Source organism: Chrysemys picta, chromosome 24, assembly GCF_011386835.1.
Source record: "Chrysemys picta bellii isolate R12L10 chromosome 24, ASM1138683v2, whole genome shotgun sequence".
NCBI classification, from domain to species: domain Eukaryota; kingdom Metazoa; phylum Chordata; order Testudines; family Emydidae; genus Chrysemys; species Chrysemys picta.
In genome coordinates this window covers 2,472,536-2,490,119 of record NC_088814.1, presented here as the reverse complement: position 1 = coordinate 2,490,119, position 17,584 = coordinate 2,472,536, and the positions used below count along the sequence as shown (strand labels likewise).

At 37.7% G+C, this 17,584-nt stretch overlaps 1 protein-coding gene across 1 annotated transcript; it reads right to left on the bottom strand.

Annotated features, from left to right (window-relative positions):
- Positions 1-1,877: 1,877 nt before the first annotated feature.
- KRT23 (keratin 23) lies at positions 1,878-17,156 on the bottom strand. Its single transcript, XM_008162738.4, has 8 exons — positions 16,667-17,156; positions 12,799-12,881; positions 11,112-11,268; positions 7,915-8,076; positions 7,683-7,808; positions 5,208-5,428; positions 3,855-3,886; positions 1,878-2,434 (listed from the first exon to the last, which is right to left on the bottom strand). The coding sequence occupies exons 1-8, from the start codon at positions 17,081-17,083 to the stop codon at positions 2,331-2,333; spliced, it is 1,302 nt and encodes a 433-aa protein (XP_008160960.3). The 5' UTR covers positions 17,084-17,156; the 3' UTR covers positions 1,878-2,330.
- Between the last annotated feature and the right edge of the window lie 428 nt (positions 17,157-17,584).

Genomic DNA, 17,584 nt, shown 5'->3' with positions numbered 1-17,584 from the left:
TACTCCCCCATCCTTGACATAAGGGTTGGGAGGGTAACTATGGGACCAATCCAGCCAGTATCATTTAAAGCAGACTTTAGGATTGGGGGAGTGGAAAGGTAGTTTAAAAGAATCCAAAATTTTTGTTTAGAGTCAGCCAGGTACATTCCAGCCCAGGTGCTTTAAGTAACAGGTCTGGCTGGTTGGAGCTGCTGAGAACTAAGGAATACAACTTCAATTAGTCTAGAGCCACCAATCCAGTATTACCAGTTTGACCCAATTTAGACAAAACATTAAGTAATTTGTTCAAGGCTCTTGGGATTCTTTCTGCAACCAGGTGTAGGGGAGATCACTAACTTGTCCTAACATGCCAGTAAGAAAGGGTTGGGTCATGGGGGTTGGATTTAGTGCATTTTAGAAGTACATTTTTCCTGAGTCTTTGAGACTTTCACCCTCTTTTGTGATCCTTGTTTCAGTGCACACTAAGCAACAGAATATATGTGCAAACCCATTAAAGCGAAGGATGAGCAGGTATGAAGGAACACAATGTAATTTTCTCCCATTGACATAAGGCTGGTCAGACCAGAACTGTTTTGTCTGGTGTGCATGTATGCTGGGGAGTGCAAATCACATGCAGATGCTCATACTTCTCCATGCTGTCTCGCTTCTGTTGCTTCATTTTCCAGTCCTCCCTGGCTGAATATTCACTTGTGTTGATTCTGTTTGCCAGAGTCTCTATTTATTATACTTCACTGTCATTTGTCCCATCACTGTCAGGATTTTCTCCTGATTTGGTGAATGTGCTGATGTGAAATGTAGGGAGGAACTGCAAGCCTTGGCCACAGAGATTGTTGGCCTGAATTTCACACATGCTGAGAATCCAGAACTGCTATTGACTTTCGGTGCAATTCAGATTGTTCATTGTATCTGAAAATCAGGCGCTCTTTCTCCTCGTTACTAGAGTTTGTTGAGAATTAATTTTTTCCTGCAACATTTTTTATGAGAATGAATTCTTTTTGTTTTCATTGAAATTTTTCTTCAACATTTTTATGATTTTTATTGAGGGGAAAAATGAAAACCTCAAAACTGAAAATGTTTCAGTTTTTGGCAACCAAACACCCAAAATGTTCAGTTCTCAGTTGAAATTTTTTTGATGATCCCCACAAATTTTCATTGAAATCAAACATGTCCCATGTAAATTTCTGTTTTGATTTAAAAAAAGCCATTTTTCATTTAAAAAAATTTCAAATTAAAATTTTTTAACCAGTTCAGCTCACTTGTTCATGAACTCCTAAAATAATATGATTGACCTTGGTTCTATTCTTTGATATGTCAATAGACACCTATTTATCTGTCTATGTTCTTATACAGCACTCATCAACATGGGATATGAGCTTCTGTTAGGAAGGCAAACAGTCAAGTGATGGGTTGGATTAATCAGATCACAGAGAAAATTTGAGAATTCAAAGATGGAGGCTGAAGGATGTATCTGGGCAAACTCACTCTAAACTATAGATGAAAAAGAGGAATTTAATTATATGGACTGATGGAAGGAGGGTTTTACAGGCAGAGTTCTCTACAGTTGGTCTTCAAGAGAAAACACACATTTCCAGAATGGGCATTTCATTAAAATATACTTTAAAATAATGCTAAAAGTAATATATTTAAAACCTGACATTTAAAAAGTTGTACACAGGAAATGCCTAATGTACCTTGTTTATATACTTGGCAAGTGTAGGATTTTGTGCACAGTGTCAACCTTTTCTTTGATTATTATGATGACTGATGATGATGTTACCATCCAGCTTCACACTTGCCCAAGACACACAAGGTTTTCAGGCCTCTTGGATCTGCCGCCCTCTAGTTTTTTAATGTAAAAAAACAACTACCAGCGAAAGTATTTGAATAGCGTTTATTACAGACAATGAGGTTTATTGTAAAAGATAAAAGGTAATTGAGACTGACAGCGAAGGTGGAAAATTATTAAATACACATTCAGTTACAGTCAGTTTGGAAAACAATATGTCAATTATAGAAGGAGGTTAGCATACTCACGGTCCTGGTGAGAAATGCATACCACATTCAGTACCAACATTCCCGAGTCATTTTCATTACCTAGCTTTTCTTCCATGTCTTGATGGGAAAAGAATTTTTCTTTAAAAAAAGATAATACCATCTAGCTCTTATATAACACTTTTCATCTGTGGATCTCAAAGTGCTTTACAAAAAGAAGGTAAGTATTATTATGCTGATTTTCCACAGAGAGAAACTGAAGCACAGAGCATAAAAGATTTGCCCCAAGGCCACATATTGGGCCATTGGTAGAGCCAGGGCCTAGTATGTGCCTTGCTTCACATCTGCTGGTCGATTTCATTTGTGGTGGAGGACACCACTTGCCCATTCACACTGTCCTGCGTGACTGTTTTGAGCTTTTGACTGGTCATTCCAGCATGTTCTGAAGGGAAGTAAATAAGAGATTTATTAGGCACGAGGCGTATTGAAAAGAAATCAAGCAGGGAAAGTTTGCTTTTGTACATAGTTTATGGGCTAGATCCACAGATATGGTAAATTGTCATAGTTCTCTTGAAGTATTTGGAGCTATTCTGATTTATATCAGCTGAAAATTTAATGCTATATATGTTCGTTGGCCCTGACCTGACGTAGCCATGAAGAGATTTTCTGGGGTAGTATAGTTCATAAATAGGTTTATGGTACGTCATGTGAATGGTGAAATGTTTCTGTTTGAGCTGCTAGTCAAAAGCTCTGTATGTTTCACCTTTGGCTTGACATGGCAACATTCTTATGCTGTATGTTTAAATTGGTATTGAAGCAGGCTACAAACTGATTTCCAGTCTCTAATGCTGGGTTCTGACCCTGCTAGGGCTAAATTGTCAACTGTAGCTTCCAGTTTTTCACTGTCACTTTGTGGGCACAGCTATTTGCTCTTGCAAAAATTAGTATGCCCCTTTTATGCAAAACAATCACAACCACTCGGTGCTTGCATATTAAGTGTTGGGCACCAATTCACAAAGGCAGATTTTTTCCATACGCAGAATGGAGTGATGATAGACACATCCAGATAGTTCACCTTTAGGTTATCACATAAATAAAGATACTTGCCCACGTCTCTAGTCAAAGTGTCTTAATGTGTCTAAAAGAAATATGTGAAAAAGACAAAATGTTGTCTCTAGATATGTGAGACAGCACTGACTTGCAGCTGGCACAAACAGCCCAAACTTACTGGCTCAGCCAAAGGGGATGCTACTTTTTAGCTTGCCTTGTGGAGCTGCTGTTCCTGTGATGGACCATGAGGGCCTGAGCTAGAGTCTTAGCTGTGGATGATGTATTTCAGTAAGTGGGGAAGTCTGTACCAAGAAATGGCTACAAGCTGGTGGACACAGCCGCATACACTGAGGATGTGTCTATGCTGCAACAAAAAGGTGTGAAGCAGCTCAGGTGGACATACCCATGCTATCTTTAATCTAGCTAGGACAGCCAAAAATATCAGGGACTCTGCAGCAGGACTGGTTTCATTGCGAGCTCTTACAAGTGCACCCAATCCACTTGGGTATGTATTCATATTCCTAGCCCACATCTAGCTTCACTATTATTTTTAGCTGGGCTAGTTAGATTCAAGATAGTACAGGTATGCCTACCTGAGCTGTCATCACACCTTCTATTGCAGTGTAGACAAACTGAGTGAAATTCACCCCTGCATAAGACATATATGCACCAGTTAAACCATATCAAAATGTGGCTTAAGTGGGACTTAAGTTGTGCATAAGCTTTCCATAGACCCTCCACACAGGAATAAAATTCACCCAACGCGAATGTGATTAGTATTTACTATAGAGAGCAAAATAAGGAGTTTTTACCTTTAGTGCTTGATTCAAAGGTTTTTGTTATTCTGTAAAGATAATAAAATGAAGGTAAAATAAATGAATATTCTCAGTTCAATATATCCATCAATGGTATTTCTAATGTGACCATCATGCCAATATCTAAAAGGCAAAAACAAAAACTGACCACATGTATTTTTTACCATGAGGGATTTTGCTCTTCATTACTCTTGGGTCCAGCCATTTCTACTTTGAATGCCCTCCTTTGTTTTTTACTGTTGTTGCTTTTGAGGAAAAGTGTATCTTTCATCATGTCCTATAAATGGTTAGTGTTGGGCCCATTGTGGTTTCTGATAAGGAGTTCAATATTTGGGAGGAGAGTGCTCTCTGGGAGTTTCAGCAGCAGAGCTGTAAATTACTACTAATTACTAATAATCTTCCTCCATCTGGTTTGTTAATTCCCAGGTCTCATGTGTTTGAAGCAAGTTGTGGATTTTAATTGACAGAACAAAGAACTGTGAGCTAAGAGGTTTCCGAATGCAGAGATTCATAGAGTCAGAGTGGATAGACTAGATAATTCATTAGTGAGGGGCAAAACTTCAGAGATGCAGTATGGAGGCAATTGTGAATTTGGATGATTATCCAAAGCCTATCCAAACATATCTCCATTCTTCTTTGTAGACAGCAAATTGGGCTGGAAATAAAAAAATAACTAAGCGTTTTAGTGAAATATCCATCTTTTCCTGAGTCCAACTGAATCACACACAGTGTAAGAACATAGTAACAATTTTGTTTTAGATAAATTTTAGTTAAATTTATAAATATATATAAACATAAACAAATTAACTAAATTATCACAGCCCCGAAGAATCTAGCCTAGGTGTTACACAGTACGTAGCACATTCCATTACAAGACTTTGAGATGCTTCAGTTAGTACAGGGTGAATTCTAGCTTTGTGTAATGCATTTCTCTTGTCTGTGTCTTGGTTTCCTTACCTATAAAATAGAGTTAATTAAATGTACTTTCCTTACATGGGTATTGTGAATTTTTTTATATATATATTTCTAAAGTTCTCTGAGAGCCTTGGATGAAAGTTACTATACAAATACAAAATATTATAATAATTCAAGTATCCCAATTGCTAGACACAAGAGCAATACATTCAGATATTTGTTAAATAAATTTAGTTAATCAAAATAATATTGATGCAAGTTTCACTGTGCAGTAAGTGTCTCATGGATTTTATTATGGTCCATACACATAAAAATACCAATGTCTATCTACCATCTTCATGGTGCCCACAAATACTGATTAAACATAAATAAATAAGTTACATAAACATAAGGACTCCTCTCTCCTCTACCCAAATTAGGCTAGCTTTGTCTTACCCGTCAGCAGTTCCCTCCAGGAGCTGACGATAAGTGGAAATCTCCTTTTCCAGGCGGGTTTTGATCCCAAGGAGGATCTTATAATGATTGTTCTGGCACTTGATGTCTTGGCGGAGTTGACTCAGCTCTTCCTCGCAGTTAGAGATGGATTGTTGTATATTCTGGAGCTGAAATGTATAGTGAGCCTGGGTCTCGGCCAAGGTACCTTTAAGGGCATATTTCTGAAAGAGCAGAAAATACTAGTATCATTATTTATGAGGTGGCTACAGTGTATACTGTACAAAATACCAGAAGGCATGGTCCCTAACCGGAAGAGCTTCCAAATATAAGGCTCTAGTCCTTCAAACATTTAAGTTACATGCATGATTACTCATGTAAGTAATCCCATTGAAATCAGTAGGATTACTCACATGAATAAAGTGTTGTATGTGCATAATTGCAGGAATGGAGCCTAAATTGTCCCATCCCTGTTCTCCATGCTCAAAGGGTAACCGAGTCAGTCTTTAAGGAAATCTTGGAACGGCCTTTTGATCCCACCTGACTTGAACTCTGACAATCTCCATAATTATGCACAATCCTCACAAAAAGGTACAAAAATGAATTTTTGCATTGTTGACTAATATATGCTGGCTAGCATATCTATCTATCTATCTATCTATCTATCTATCTATCTATCTATTAAACAACAATAAAATTAAGCACAAATATTGTAATAGTGATACACCCTAAACTGGCCTATACAATAATCCTGTTACCATAGTCTAAGTATACCATAACTCTTGGCGTTTGATTAGGTAGGCCATTGGCACAAACAGAAAGGAAACTTGCAAAATCAAGGTATATTTGTTCTGTGTCTTAGTACATGCTAGGGAAGTACCTTCATGGACCAGTACCTGGAATGCTAGTAGCCAAAAAAAAAAAAAAAAAACGATAAGGAAGGGATAGAACAAGAAGTTAGAGAACTGAGACAAACTGATGAATTGGATTTTAGTGATCTGTAAAGAGATGTGTAACTTGTAAAATCATCACATAAATGATACCAGCTGAAAAGTGTAAAGTGGAGAGCACACCATCTATGTAAGATGAATGTAACATCGCTACGTAGGATGGCTCTTTGGAGCCGGGTATCATAGAACCTTTTTCCTGTACATATTAATAAACCCAACTGACATTGGTTATTTGGTCTCTAGAGTATATTTCATAATAAATCAAAGTGTGGTCAAACAATTGATTATTCTATTTATCAACAGCAGTAATGTAGTAATAATACTTAGCACTTTTCTGGCCTGATTCACCACTGTGGTTCTTCACTTTTACAACAATATAGTTCCTGTTTTAAACAGAATTACACTGGCATAAAACTGCATTCATACTGTGATCAATCAGGCTCTTCTCAGACATTAACTATCATAATCAATCTGAAATTGGTTTCCACAAGGACTAAGTAAACATAAATAAATCTCAAGTTAAATTTTAGAAATATTTTCTCTTTCTAATATGATCTCCAAAGGTCACATTTCTTTTTTCTTAATAACCTCTGCAAAAGTTATTAACATAACATTGACATATCCAGAATTTTTTTTTAGAAAGGTGAAATGTTAAGGTTATATTTGCAGCTCAATTATGATAATTCCTCTATGACTCTCTTTGTTTTTACAATGGTCTAAAATGAAAAGGAAACAATAGGTTGACACCAAATGTGCATTTTATCATGTAATTAACTTTTTCTAAATTTAAAGATTATATCTGGGGTGTTAGCAAATCACAAAGGATACTTTTTGATTAGTTTAAAAAAGGGAGGCAAATATACATGTTACTATACAATGGCATATCAGAATTTTTCTAACCTTAGATTACTGACTTTGGAAGTTACGGATTTCCTCTCTCTGGAGTTGCAAAATACACTTTTATATTTTGTAAATGAGACATTTCTTCGAGCATTTTGTCAGTTTTCCTCTTATTATACAGTGTTACTCTAAGATCTCTATGTCATGGACACAGGAGCTTTAATCTCTGGGAAATCTGAGGAATTCTTAAGATTTTCAGCCAATATTCTTCCTAGTGTGTGTGACTGTTGGTAGTAGGATTTCACATATCATATTATGATTTTCCAAACCTGACATTTGGACCACTAGGCAAACTCCTCAGCCTTCCCCCTTCCCCCACTGGAGCACCTTACTGGCTGGCTTCCAGGTCATCTCACTCATTTCCTCCTGTTTCCTCCATGTGCAGTCACAAGAAGGGAAGTATCTAATGAATTTTCTACATGTTGGCGTTATAACAGCCTTCTTTGCAAGTGTCCATGAGTTTAAATATAGACAAAAAGGGTCAAATTCTGCTTTCATTTATATATAACTCCACAGAAGTCAATGTAGTTCATGGGTGTGAATGAGGGCAGAATTTGGATGAAGGTATGTGTTCCTGGAGAACTTAATGGATAAAAAGTGACCTGCCATTGATTTCCCCAGAAGGTACCTTGCTAAATTGTGCCTGCAACTCAATTTCCAAGGCCTGAAAAGTCCGCCTCAGGTTCTTGATTTCACTTTCATTGCTCTGTATTTCTTCTGGACTGATATTTGTCGCTGGGGACACAGTTGCAGTCTGTGGAGCAAAAGTAATTGAAAAGTTGACTGATACTGGTCAATCTTTTATGCAAATAGGGCTCTGTGAAATCAGCAGAAGGGAATTTGATGTACTCCTTTGTTACCTGCTGTTTGTACCAGACCTCTAGGCCTTGGTGGTTCTTTTCAATAATGGCTTCATAATCCTTTCTTATCCCTGCTAAAATCTTGGCCAAATCTTCTTTCGGCACTGCATTCACTTGCACATTGACCTTGAAATCCTGTGATGAATGATGCTCCCCCATATCCTATTCATATTAGCAGAGAAGAGAAAATAAGTAGACACATTTATGAAAATAATGACAAAGAACTGCCCATTCTCACCTTGTCCCCTTCGTTCCTATTTTCAGTAAGTAGCACTAAAAGACTAGTCTCATTATAGTGAATTAATTGTTATACACACAGTTAACAACTGCTTATCTCACAGTAGTTTGACCTGGATAAACTTAAAACACACTGTGATTTAATTTAAAAAGAGCAATCTATTTAAATTATTTAAAAAAAAAGATTATTACTTTACACTTCCTGCAGAAAGACTCTCACCTACCTATGCTTTGTGGTCTCTTAACTTCTTAGTAAAAGCTTGTATTTTCATACCACTTCTCTGTTCAGCCAGGAAAGTGCACTGCCTGCACTGACTCTTCATTTATAATAAGGGAACACACACATATCTGGGTTTCAGCATTTACTCATCTGACTGTTTATTTCAGATTCCAGACCCAACCTTTTGGAACACTATTTTATCATATGACAATGTGAGTAAATTACTGTGCAGAATCAGCTGCAACAAAGACAATCATGGAAGCTCCCAAACCATTAGGGAATTCCGACTGCTGGAAAGGAAGTTGATTTTATTCCTATTGCAAAATTCCATAATGGAAGAGTTCACTTCCTAAAAAATGTACGTAATTTTTGTTTGTCTACAGCACAATATATATTTAATCTGCAAAATATACTACAAGCCATCCGGGCAGGTGTGGAACCCTCTATGTAATAAGAATTCTGTGGGGTTTCTTTACAATGTAGATGCCAGATCCAATCAGTTTTACCTCACTAGTCTCACACCCATACCAGTCAAAAGATTAAACTCTTATAAGGGCTGCCTCATTCCAACCTACAACCCCCTCCCCCACTTTCTTGCTTTGTAGACATACATAACAAAGAACCTAGGGCTGGAAGTATGCCGCCATAGACAAGCTGTTCATTCTGATATGTTTATACCAATACTTTTGAGCTGTGGTTATCCCCACTCGGTTGCTGGGCTTCTGTTCACCAGAGACTGGTGCAGACAATTTGCAAGCCCTATTGACTGCTCTTTTTAAAATTAATATTCTGTTGGTGAAAGATGTTCTACTGACAATCCTGGAGACTGAAGTCCTCTATATCCACAAAACAGGTACAGCATGGACAAGAGCAGTGCAACTTCCCCCAGGTCATCCACTAACATGACTCCATGACATGACTTTAAACTGGAAAGACCACCTCTTGGGTGATAAAATAGTTTGTTCTCCACTTGAGATGAATGATTTTCCAGATAAATTCAATTGTTCTTATGGGTCTGCAAATCAGTCTGGCCACAATAAGAGCCAGTATATATCTTTATCTAAAATGTGACTCAAACCAGTGCTCAAAACTTTTTTGGGAGGTTCAGTAAAGTTTGATTAAATATTGTGGGTAGGTAATGTCATGGTGTATCTGACGTGGCCAAAACCAGCAGCCTGCTTCTGCTCTTGATGACTTCAGTGCATGTAGGACTGGGTCAGAGAACTCAACAAAAAACGCAAAAAAACTTGTTTTCATACTATTTCTAGAAGCAAGACACTTGAAAGAAGTATTGCCACATTTGGATGTTTATCTGAATGAAACTTGAAACCATCCAGATTCATTCAACTCTCATTGTAATTTCACCTTTCAGAGCATACATAGTATTTATGAAACTATAGCCAAGTTTACAGGAGAAGATTATAAAAGTTCAGTGTAATTACTAGAGGAGCAGTCAAATTAAAACATATAATTACTGTGTAAACAACATAATTATAGCACAAGTCAAACAGGTTTGGTAAAATTCTCTTCAATGTAGCATAATCTCATGTTTTAAATACCATTTCCAAAAGCGCCCCCAGAAAAAGCAACACTCCAAGATATGATACTACAGCATTTGAAATGCAGATTAACTGGACATAGTAACGTCTTTCTTGGTTGTCCTGCTTCCAAAAATTGCTATAATATAGCTTATTAATATTTCCGGGTACACAAGTGAGTCAGCCAGTGGAAGTCTGATCTTTTACCATCTTCCCTTTGGATTTCTATTCCACTTTTTAAAAAATGATGATCACTGAGCAGGATACTTGGTACCTAGGTACTACAATGGATAACAGCTAAGGACAACAATACAGCAGTCAGCATGAAAATGTCATGTTGTCAAGCAGTGACACAGTGCTGTGTGGAGATAGCAACATATACCGCACAACAACAAAGTGAGAATTCAGAGTAGTAAGGTTTAATTGTCAAGGCTTAAGTACACTAAGTACTGTCTATTTAGCTATGTTTAGAGCTTTGGAAAAGTAATTAGTTTTTACTTTGGAGGGATTTGTGCAAACATTTTCTTCAATTTTGATCTGTCTGTATTCATTCTTGCCCAAGTCTCTTTCAAACTTTCATTCTGAACTTTGGGTTCAGATGAAACCAAAATCTCAAAGCAAACCTCAGAACTGACATATCCAGAGTTTGAGGGTAAATCTGGGGGCGAACACACCAGTAACAATCATTTCATACCTTAGGAAACACAATATATAATCTGAATAATTTCACCACATTGCTAGTATCAGCTTTGCTGATCATAAACATGAATGGTGCTGTATCAGCTAATGATAATAATTATCTCAGTGGTTTTCATCTGCAATCACTGCACAAATATTATCTAATTATTTCTCACACTATTCCTGTAAGATAGGCACGTTTTATTATCTTTGTTTTACAGGTGGGGTAAATGAGAGGCAAATGGGCAAAATGAACTTTCCAAGGACATACAGTAAGTTATTGTCATATCTGGGATTAGAATTAAAGAGGTCCAATCCTAATCCACTAGATCATGTATAATGCAAACTGTGGGTTGGACCAAACTCTCATTGAAGTCAATGGAAAGACTCTCATTGACTTCAGTGGGAGCACAAGTGGGCCTTGAATTATCTGCCTCATTTATAGGATGTAGATATTACACAAACTGCTCCATTCATTAGCAAAACTGTATTAGTTGGGATTTTAGGGTCTAGATTTCTCCTACCTTCTCATGATCTTTCTTCCTGAGGATCTGCTCTTCCTGGATGCCTTCAATCTCCATTTCCAGATCTGTCGTGACAATGGTCAGGTTGTCAAGTTCCTTACGCAGGTTCTCAACACTGATTTGCATTCCCTGCCTGAGAGACTGCTCCACCTCATATCTTTACCAGGAAAAAGGAGGCAAAACATGGATGCTGAGAACAGGTGAATGCATGAGTTCTCTATGAATAGCATCAAAGAAAAGCAAATGCTTGCGCAAATCACAAGAAAGTAGGCTCTTTTAAAAACATATTCTTTGCTATTTCTTAGAAATCCTTTAAAATGAAATGTCACCATACCACTCCCATATATGATAAAGGGAAATTAACAAGATAGCATTTTCTTAATTTTCTTGTTTATGACTAGCACAGCTCTAGAAATAGGGGTTTCAAAACTAAAAAAAAATTGCTATTAGGGATTTTAAAACAGCATCTAGAATTTAATGTCTCCTGCAGTTTGCCCCAGAGTGATTGCCATACAAGCCAGGTGAAATCACTGTGTGTAAAAATTGCTTAAAAACTAGCTAGTAATATCCTTTCAAACTCTTCAAGTTAGCCGCATTTAGGAAGTTGACACCTCCTGGGCAAAAAAAACCCAGACAAAAACAACACTTGAAACTGGTACTGCAGTTACTTTCAGTTCTGAAACGGCTTTGATTCTCTGATTGCTCCCCAATCTCAAATATAAGAGAAACCAAAATCTCTTCCTCGCTAATTTTTGTGGGGTCAACTAATGTTTCCTCCAACTAATTCACCAGACTCTCTTCAGAATGCGATAATCACACAGAAATCCTATACAGAACAACATTCCCTTCCATTTAAGAAGCTTCACAGTTCCAATTTTTAGTGGTTCTGTTCTATGAAATATCTTGGTAACTAGTAGTGAAGTGAAAGGAAGCATAGAGAATGTATGGGATAGTGACTTGGGGTTTTGAGTCTTAAAAGAAAAAAGTCATTACAAAAAATATTGCCTTACAGTGCTAGCTTCTTTTGCTGAATGGAGGAGTCTGTTCAGGGTCCATCAGAAACTAGCCTACAATAATGTAAATTCCCCTCATGGGCATACGCTTGCCTGGAAGTTTGCAATTCAAATTAAACCATTCAGGTTTCTTAGACTTTCCTGAAAAAAGTCTCTTAATACTATGTATTGCCCACTGAGATGGCACACTAGTGGTTCATCAGGAACTGATTCAGTTACTGTGGCAACCCCACTGTGGAGACCAGCAAAAGGTAGTGAGGGAGAGGGGCATGCTAGGGGTCAGGAAGAATGAACTGAAGACCACAGGAGACAGAATAATTTGGTTGAATTGGGGGAGAGGATGAGGTGCAGACCAGAGTTAATTTATATTCAGCCTTACCGTCTATACATACTTTTTGTGATAAGAATTAAACACCTGCAGTAAAACTTGTTCTTCAGCCCCTGATCTACGATTCATAAACAGAGTCGCTTGTGATTGTTCAGCAATCATTTGTAATTTTAACATTAAGTTCTCATTCTTCTCCCTATTATTTTTGCTTTACATTCATTTTATTGATCAGATGTCACCAAAGAACTTCACCAGAAACAAGTTTTATTATATTATCATGGACAAAGCCTGGATTTATTTCCTTTCACCCTTCTTACAAATATGAAGAAGCCAAGAAAGAACTTACTTGAGACTCAAATCTTCAGATGCTATTTTAGCATTATCAATATGCAGAAAAATACTGGCATTGGTGATCTTGCCATCCTCAATCTGTAAACCACAGATAGAGAGTTAAGTTCCCACAGATATGCCATATAGTGGATGTCTTTCGCTATTCTGCCATTCCTATTGTTTGAAGTGTGAATGGATTTAGAGTACAATTTTCAAATGCACCTTAGTGACTTGGGCACAGATCCTCAAAGGTATTTAGATGTATGTAACTCCTTAGGAACCTAAGCCCCACTCTCAAAAGTTACATAGGTGTTTAGGAACCTAAGTCTCACTAAATGTCATCTCTTGCCCATGTTAAAACTACCAGCAATGTGAAATTAGTTAGTGACAATTCCAATGGTGGCTTTTGTGATGTGGAAGCCTGCTCTAAAGGAACAGAAGTAAGTAAGAGCACTAGCTCATTTTACAGAAGATACTGGGCAAGCCATCAAAAGGTAATGGCTTTCAGTCTCCACCAACCTGGGGTAGGTTTGAATGTGAATGTGAAAGGCTCAGTATTCCATTCCAAATCCTTAAAAGCAATCCAGTTCTCTTCAAACCATTAATTTAATATGTAATTAGGATGAACTAAGAACTGTGACATATCAAGTCTTTTACTAATTAAGGGGGATGAGGAGAAAAGAGGTAATCACAGGGAAATTTCTCACTTCAGCCTTCTCTAAACACTTAGATGGCAATAAAAGGTGAAAATAGTCCTAAAATCAGAAATATCTTTATCCAATGGTTTTTCAAATAAAACTTTCTGCACCTAGTCAGCAAGAAACCAGGAAAAATAAAACATGACAAAAATATCTTGAAGTGCTCCAAGTTGACTTTTGAATGGAAAAATCAAGGTGTCCTTGGAATGCATTAATCAATCAATAATACAGAATACACAGTACATTCCTGGCCAATTACAGCACATTTCAGGTTTTGCCCTAAGACATAATGAAGGCCAGCTGAGAAGTACAATAATATCCTAAATGTTTGGCAGCCTGGGGTTTGTTATTGCTGGCAGGGAAAAGAAATAAAGATAATAATTGACCCCATTTCCAGAGCATTATAGAATATACTGTGGAAGAGCATAATTGAGAGCCAATCTGAAAGCTGCATTAGTGTCTTGAGTTCTGTAACCATTTTATAATATAGCAAATCAACAATAAAAATAATGACATTGTAAGGGCCTAAGAGTAAAAGAGACTCTGTCCATGGCATCTAAAAGGCAAAGAAGTGAAGGACTTAATCTGAAATATACTAAGTGGGATTTACTGTCACTGCACTGTGGACTGCTGAAGAATGCCAATTCGAATGCTGGTTGCTGCTGATTTTGGAATGTGGACATTTATCTGCTTAGAGCTAGAATGAGCCTTTCAATTTGTTTTACAGTGGCCACAAAATGGCTATAATTTAACAACTTTCCATCCCTAATGCCAACACTAAACCCTATTGTTTGAGGCTGTAAAGGTAGATTTAACAAAGCACTAGATAATATCCTGAAAGGCCTGTATCATATGTACCATATGCACTGAGGTGGGAGCTGTTAGCTTCAGAAACTGCAAATGCCAGGTTTTATTGTAAGGAGGGATCTTGATTTTGAAGAGCTAAAATAGCAGTAAAGTCCTCAACTGTGAGGCATGGTCAGGCAGTAAATATTTGCAAGCTGTAGTCTAATACCATAACCATTTTACTGCTGTGTGGATGGATGATGGATATTCATACAAGCTCTTTTTGGACATATTCCACATTCAATCAGAAAATATGGGCACTTTGACTAATACATGATTAATTAATTATGATTAATAAAGATTTATTTCATTGTCATTCACAATGGTGGCGATTATGAGGTTCGCTGGAGTTCCTTCCAAAATAAATGAAAATTCTGGATTAAAGGTGTCCGAGGTACCCACTGTAAATATCTGACCCATCTGATATCCCACCTCCTCGATGAATGGTATGTAACATAATACATACTAATAAAATAATACATACTTGGTCTAAGAGGCTTGATGCTAGTAACTACTGGATAACCCACCTCACCTGTGAATGGTAGATACAAGAGTTATATTGGTGGTACACTTAGAGCTTTATCCTGATCAATCCTATGATTTCGTCTTTTCATCTTTCTGAATCTCTTTCTTTCTTAAGAAAGGTTCTGGCATGGGTGAATTCTGTAGGTCTGGATTTTCCCCCTGAATCAGAACTTCTCTGGGTTCTCATACAAGATGTGAGAAAATCTGTTTAGCTGGAGACCAAGTATTTATCTCTGGTTTAGAGATTTTTTTTTCTTTTAAAATGAATTCACTGCTGAACTGTCAGGTCTGGAGACTGATGACCTGTTTTTATCCTCAGAGCAGGCCACGGCAGCAGTAGAACTAGCTTTCCTTATGCATTGCCTGGGGCCAGTGTCCCTCATCTTCTGCCTGAAGGCAACATCTTTAGCAGTCAGAAGGAAGTTTTATCCATGTCTATTCAATCCCAGGCCTCCCTACCATAAGTCAGCAAAGGTGTCAGTTAATGCCAATGTCCAGATATCTCTGGAAAAAAGTTCTCAAGGTCATAAGAAATCCTAAACAGCCCCATTCCAACAAAAAGTGCCATTTAAAAACTAAAAACATAGCATTGTTGAGTAGCTTTGCTTCTTGCCTTATATGGTCATGTAAAGTTAATTGTTCTGATTAGTCACAGGATGATTACTGAGTTAATTAGATTTTATTATGTATGCAGATTAATATTATTCTTACATTTTTAGATACATGAGTTTGAAAGACGTATTGTTGAGCGCTAATATGATATAGTGGTGGGAACCATAAATTCACTTTTTAGTTACAGTGAAAACATGCCAAAGAGTATTTGTCAGTGCTGTTTTCATAATTAGAATGGACATTTCATTTTTCTTTTTTATTTGGATATGATCATTATATGTTCCTCCTTCACCACCACAGAAATCAGTGAATGAAATACAAAGGTACCTCTAAGAATAGCCTGTGTGAATGTGTATTTCTACTCATTCCATTACAAATGTGTTGTGAGGTCTTTTATGTTTCTGTTATTTCCTGAGGCATTGCAGAACCTGTCCCCTTCAAAAGTGCTATATTGGGGATGTTGGAGTGACATCAATGATTTCATGACTTGGCTATAGGTATCTTTGGTGTAGCCAAAGCCTGCTGCAAGGAACTGCTAGATAGGAGGAAGAACAGTTGTAGGTAATGGTTTCTATATGGCATCTGCTGACTGACTCATCTTTCTAGACTACACACAAGACTTTTATGGTTTTTCGGTATAAAACCTACAAGATTTGGATTATTTGGAAGATTTGTAGTATCTTTGTCAGTGCTCTTAAGGGGCATTCATGAATGACTTTTGCAGATTTTCTGAACTTTTAACCCCCCATTCTTCTATTTTCCACAATAGGCCCTCACTCCAATAGTCCTAGGCAGTCCAATCTGCCTTTCTCCCACTTTGAAATAAGGCAGTCTCTTCACTTTTCCTGCTTTACAATTTTTCTTGGTGTGATTTACCACACTGGGCATTCAATGAGAACATGTTATGCAAGAAATCGCAGATCAGTCCACAACTTCAAAAGAACATTTGACAATATTTTAATTTCTATATATCACAGACATCTACAGACTCTGACACCTCTCTTTCCTTACACCCTTTCCTATCCCCCTCCCGCCTCCTTGAGTGCACAATGGACTTTTATGCACAGCTCTGGTAATCACTTTCATTAACGTTTCTAATATTTTATTTATGCTTCTGTAAAGTAGGGCTGTCTGCCTGAAGGAGTACCCAGGTTTTACAGAGGGGGGATGCAGAATGCATAGCCAAATGCAGCTCTGACTTACCTGTCCTTGCATGTCAGTGATGTTTTGCTCATATTGGTTGAAGTCATGCTTCTTTTCATGAGACCTCTTCTTGTGCCACTCCAAGATACAGCTTTCCAGCTGAGCATTAGCTGCTTCCAGAGAACGTACCTTCTCCAGATAAGCAGCCAAACGGTCATTCAGGTTTTGCATGGTCTGTTTCTCATTCCCGCCCAGAAAGATGCTATCTCCATGGCTCTTGCCAAAGGCTCCCCAAGATACCCCCACTCCAGAGGCCAGCCAGAGGGGCCTGGTGGAGGAAATGGAGACAGATGTGCCAATGGCCCCTCCATGTGCACTTGAAGGTCTGTAGGAGCTTCCTAGCAGAGCCAAATCACACCCTGCACTACCCCTGTGGGATCCAGAAGAAAACTGGAAACGGCCTTGGCTGGAGTTCATGATCACATCTATTAGGGATCTAACACAACGTTTGACTTACTAGCACTGACTGAGCAGTTTCTCAACCTTCCCTAAGCTTTTTTATGCCTTTCCCTGTGGGAGTTCCCTTACGTGAATGACTGCAGCAACAGGATTGTGTCATCATTAAATATGTGTTTCCTCTTGGTCAATTCTGAGCCATTTATGAGTCTGCACACACTGTTGTTATTTGGAACAACAACTGCATACCATGTTCAATTATTTTTCTTCTTTTTCCCCCTTCTTATTATTATAACAGTAAGGTGTGGCTAGCAGCAGTAGGTGTGGAGCAGGATCAGCTCTGCCTCAGTCTAATCTCACAGTAAATATGTTGTGTTTTCCTGTCTACAGTGGGAAGAGCTTCTTGAATTACACAGAGTACTAAAGGTCCGAACAGGGTTGGGTTTCCCACGTGTCTTTTTAATAAACAGACTTTTTAAATATATATATAAATGTCAGTATTTTTATAACAAGCTTTAGAAT

Bases quoted from the DNA above. Each gene is read 5' to 3' on its own strand.
- KRT23 (XM_008162738.4), bottom strand. From the start codon at position 17,083: ATGAACTCCAGCCAAGGCCGTTTCCAGTTTTCTTCTGGATCCCACAGG. The intron at 11,269-12,798 runs GTAAGTTCTTTC...TTCCTGGTAAAG, and splicing joins TCTGAAGATTTGAGTCTCAA to ATATGAGGTGGAGCAGTCTC. The intron at 8,077-11,111 runs GTAGGAGAAATC...TAATATGAATAG, and splicing joins GGAAGAAAGATCATGAGAAG to GATATGGGGGAGCATCATTC.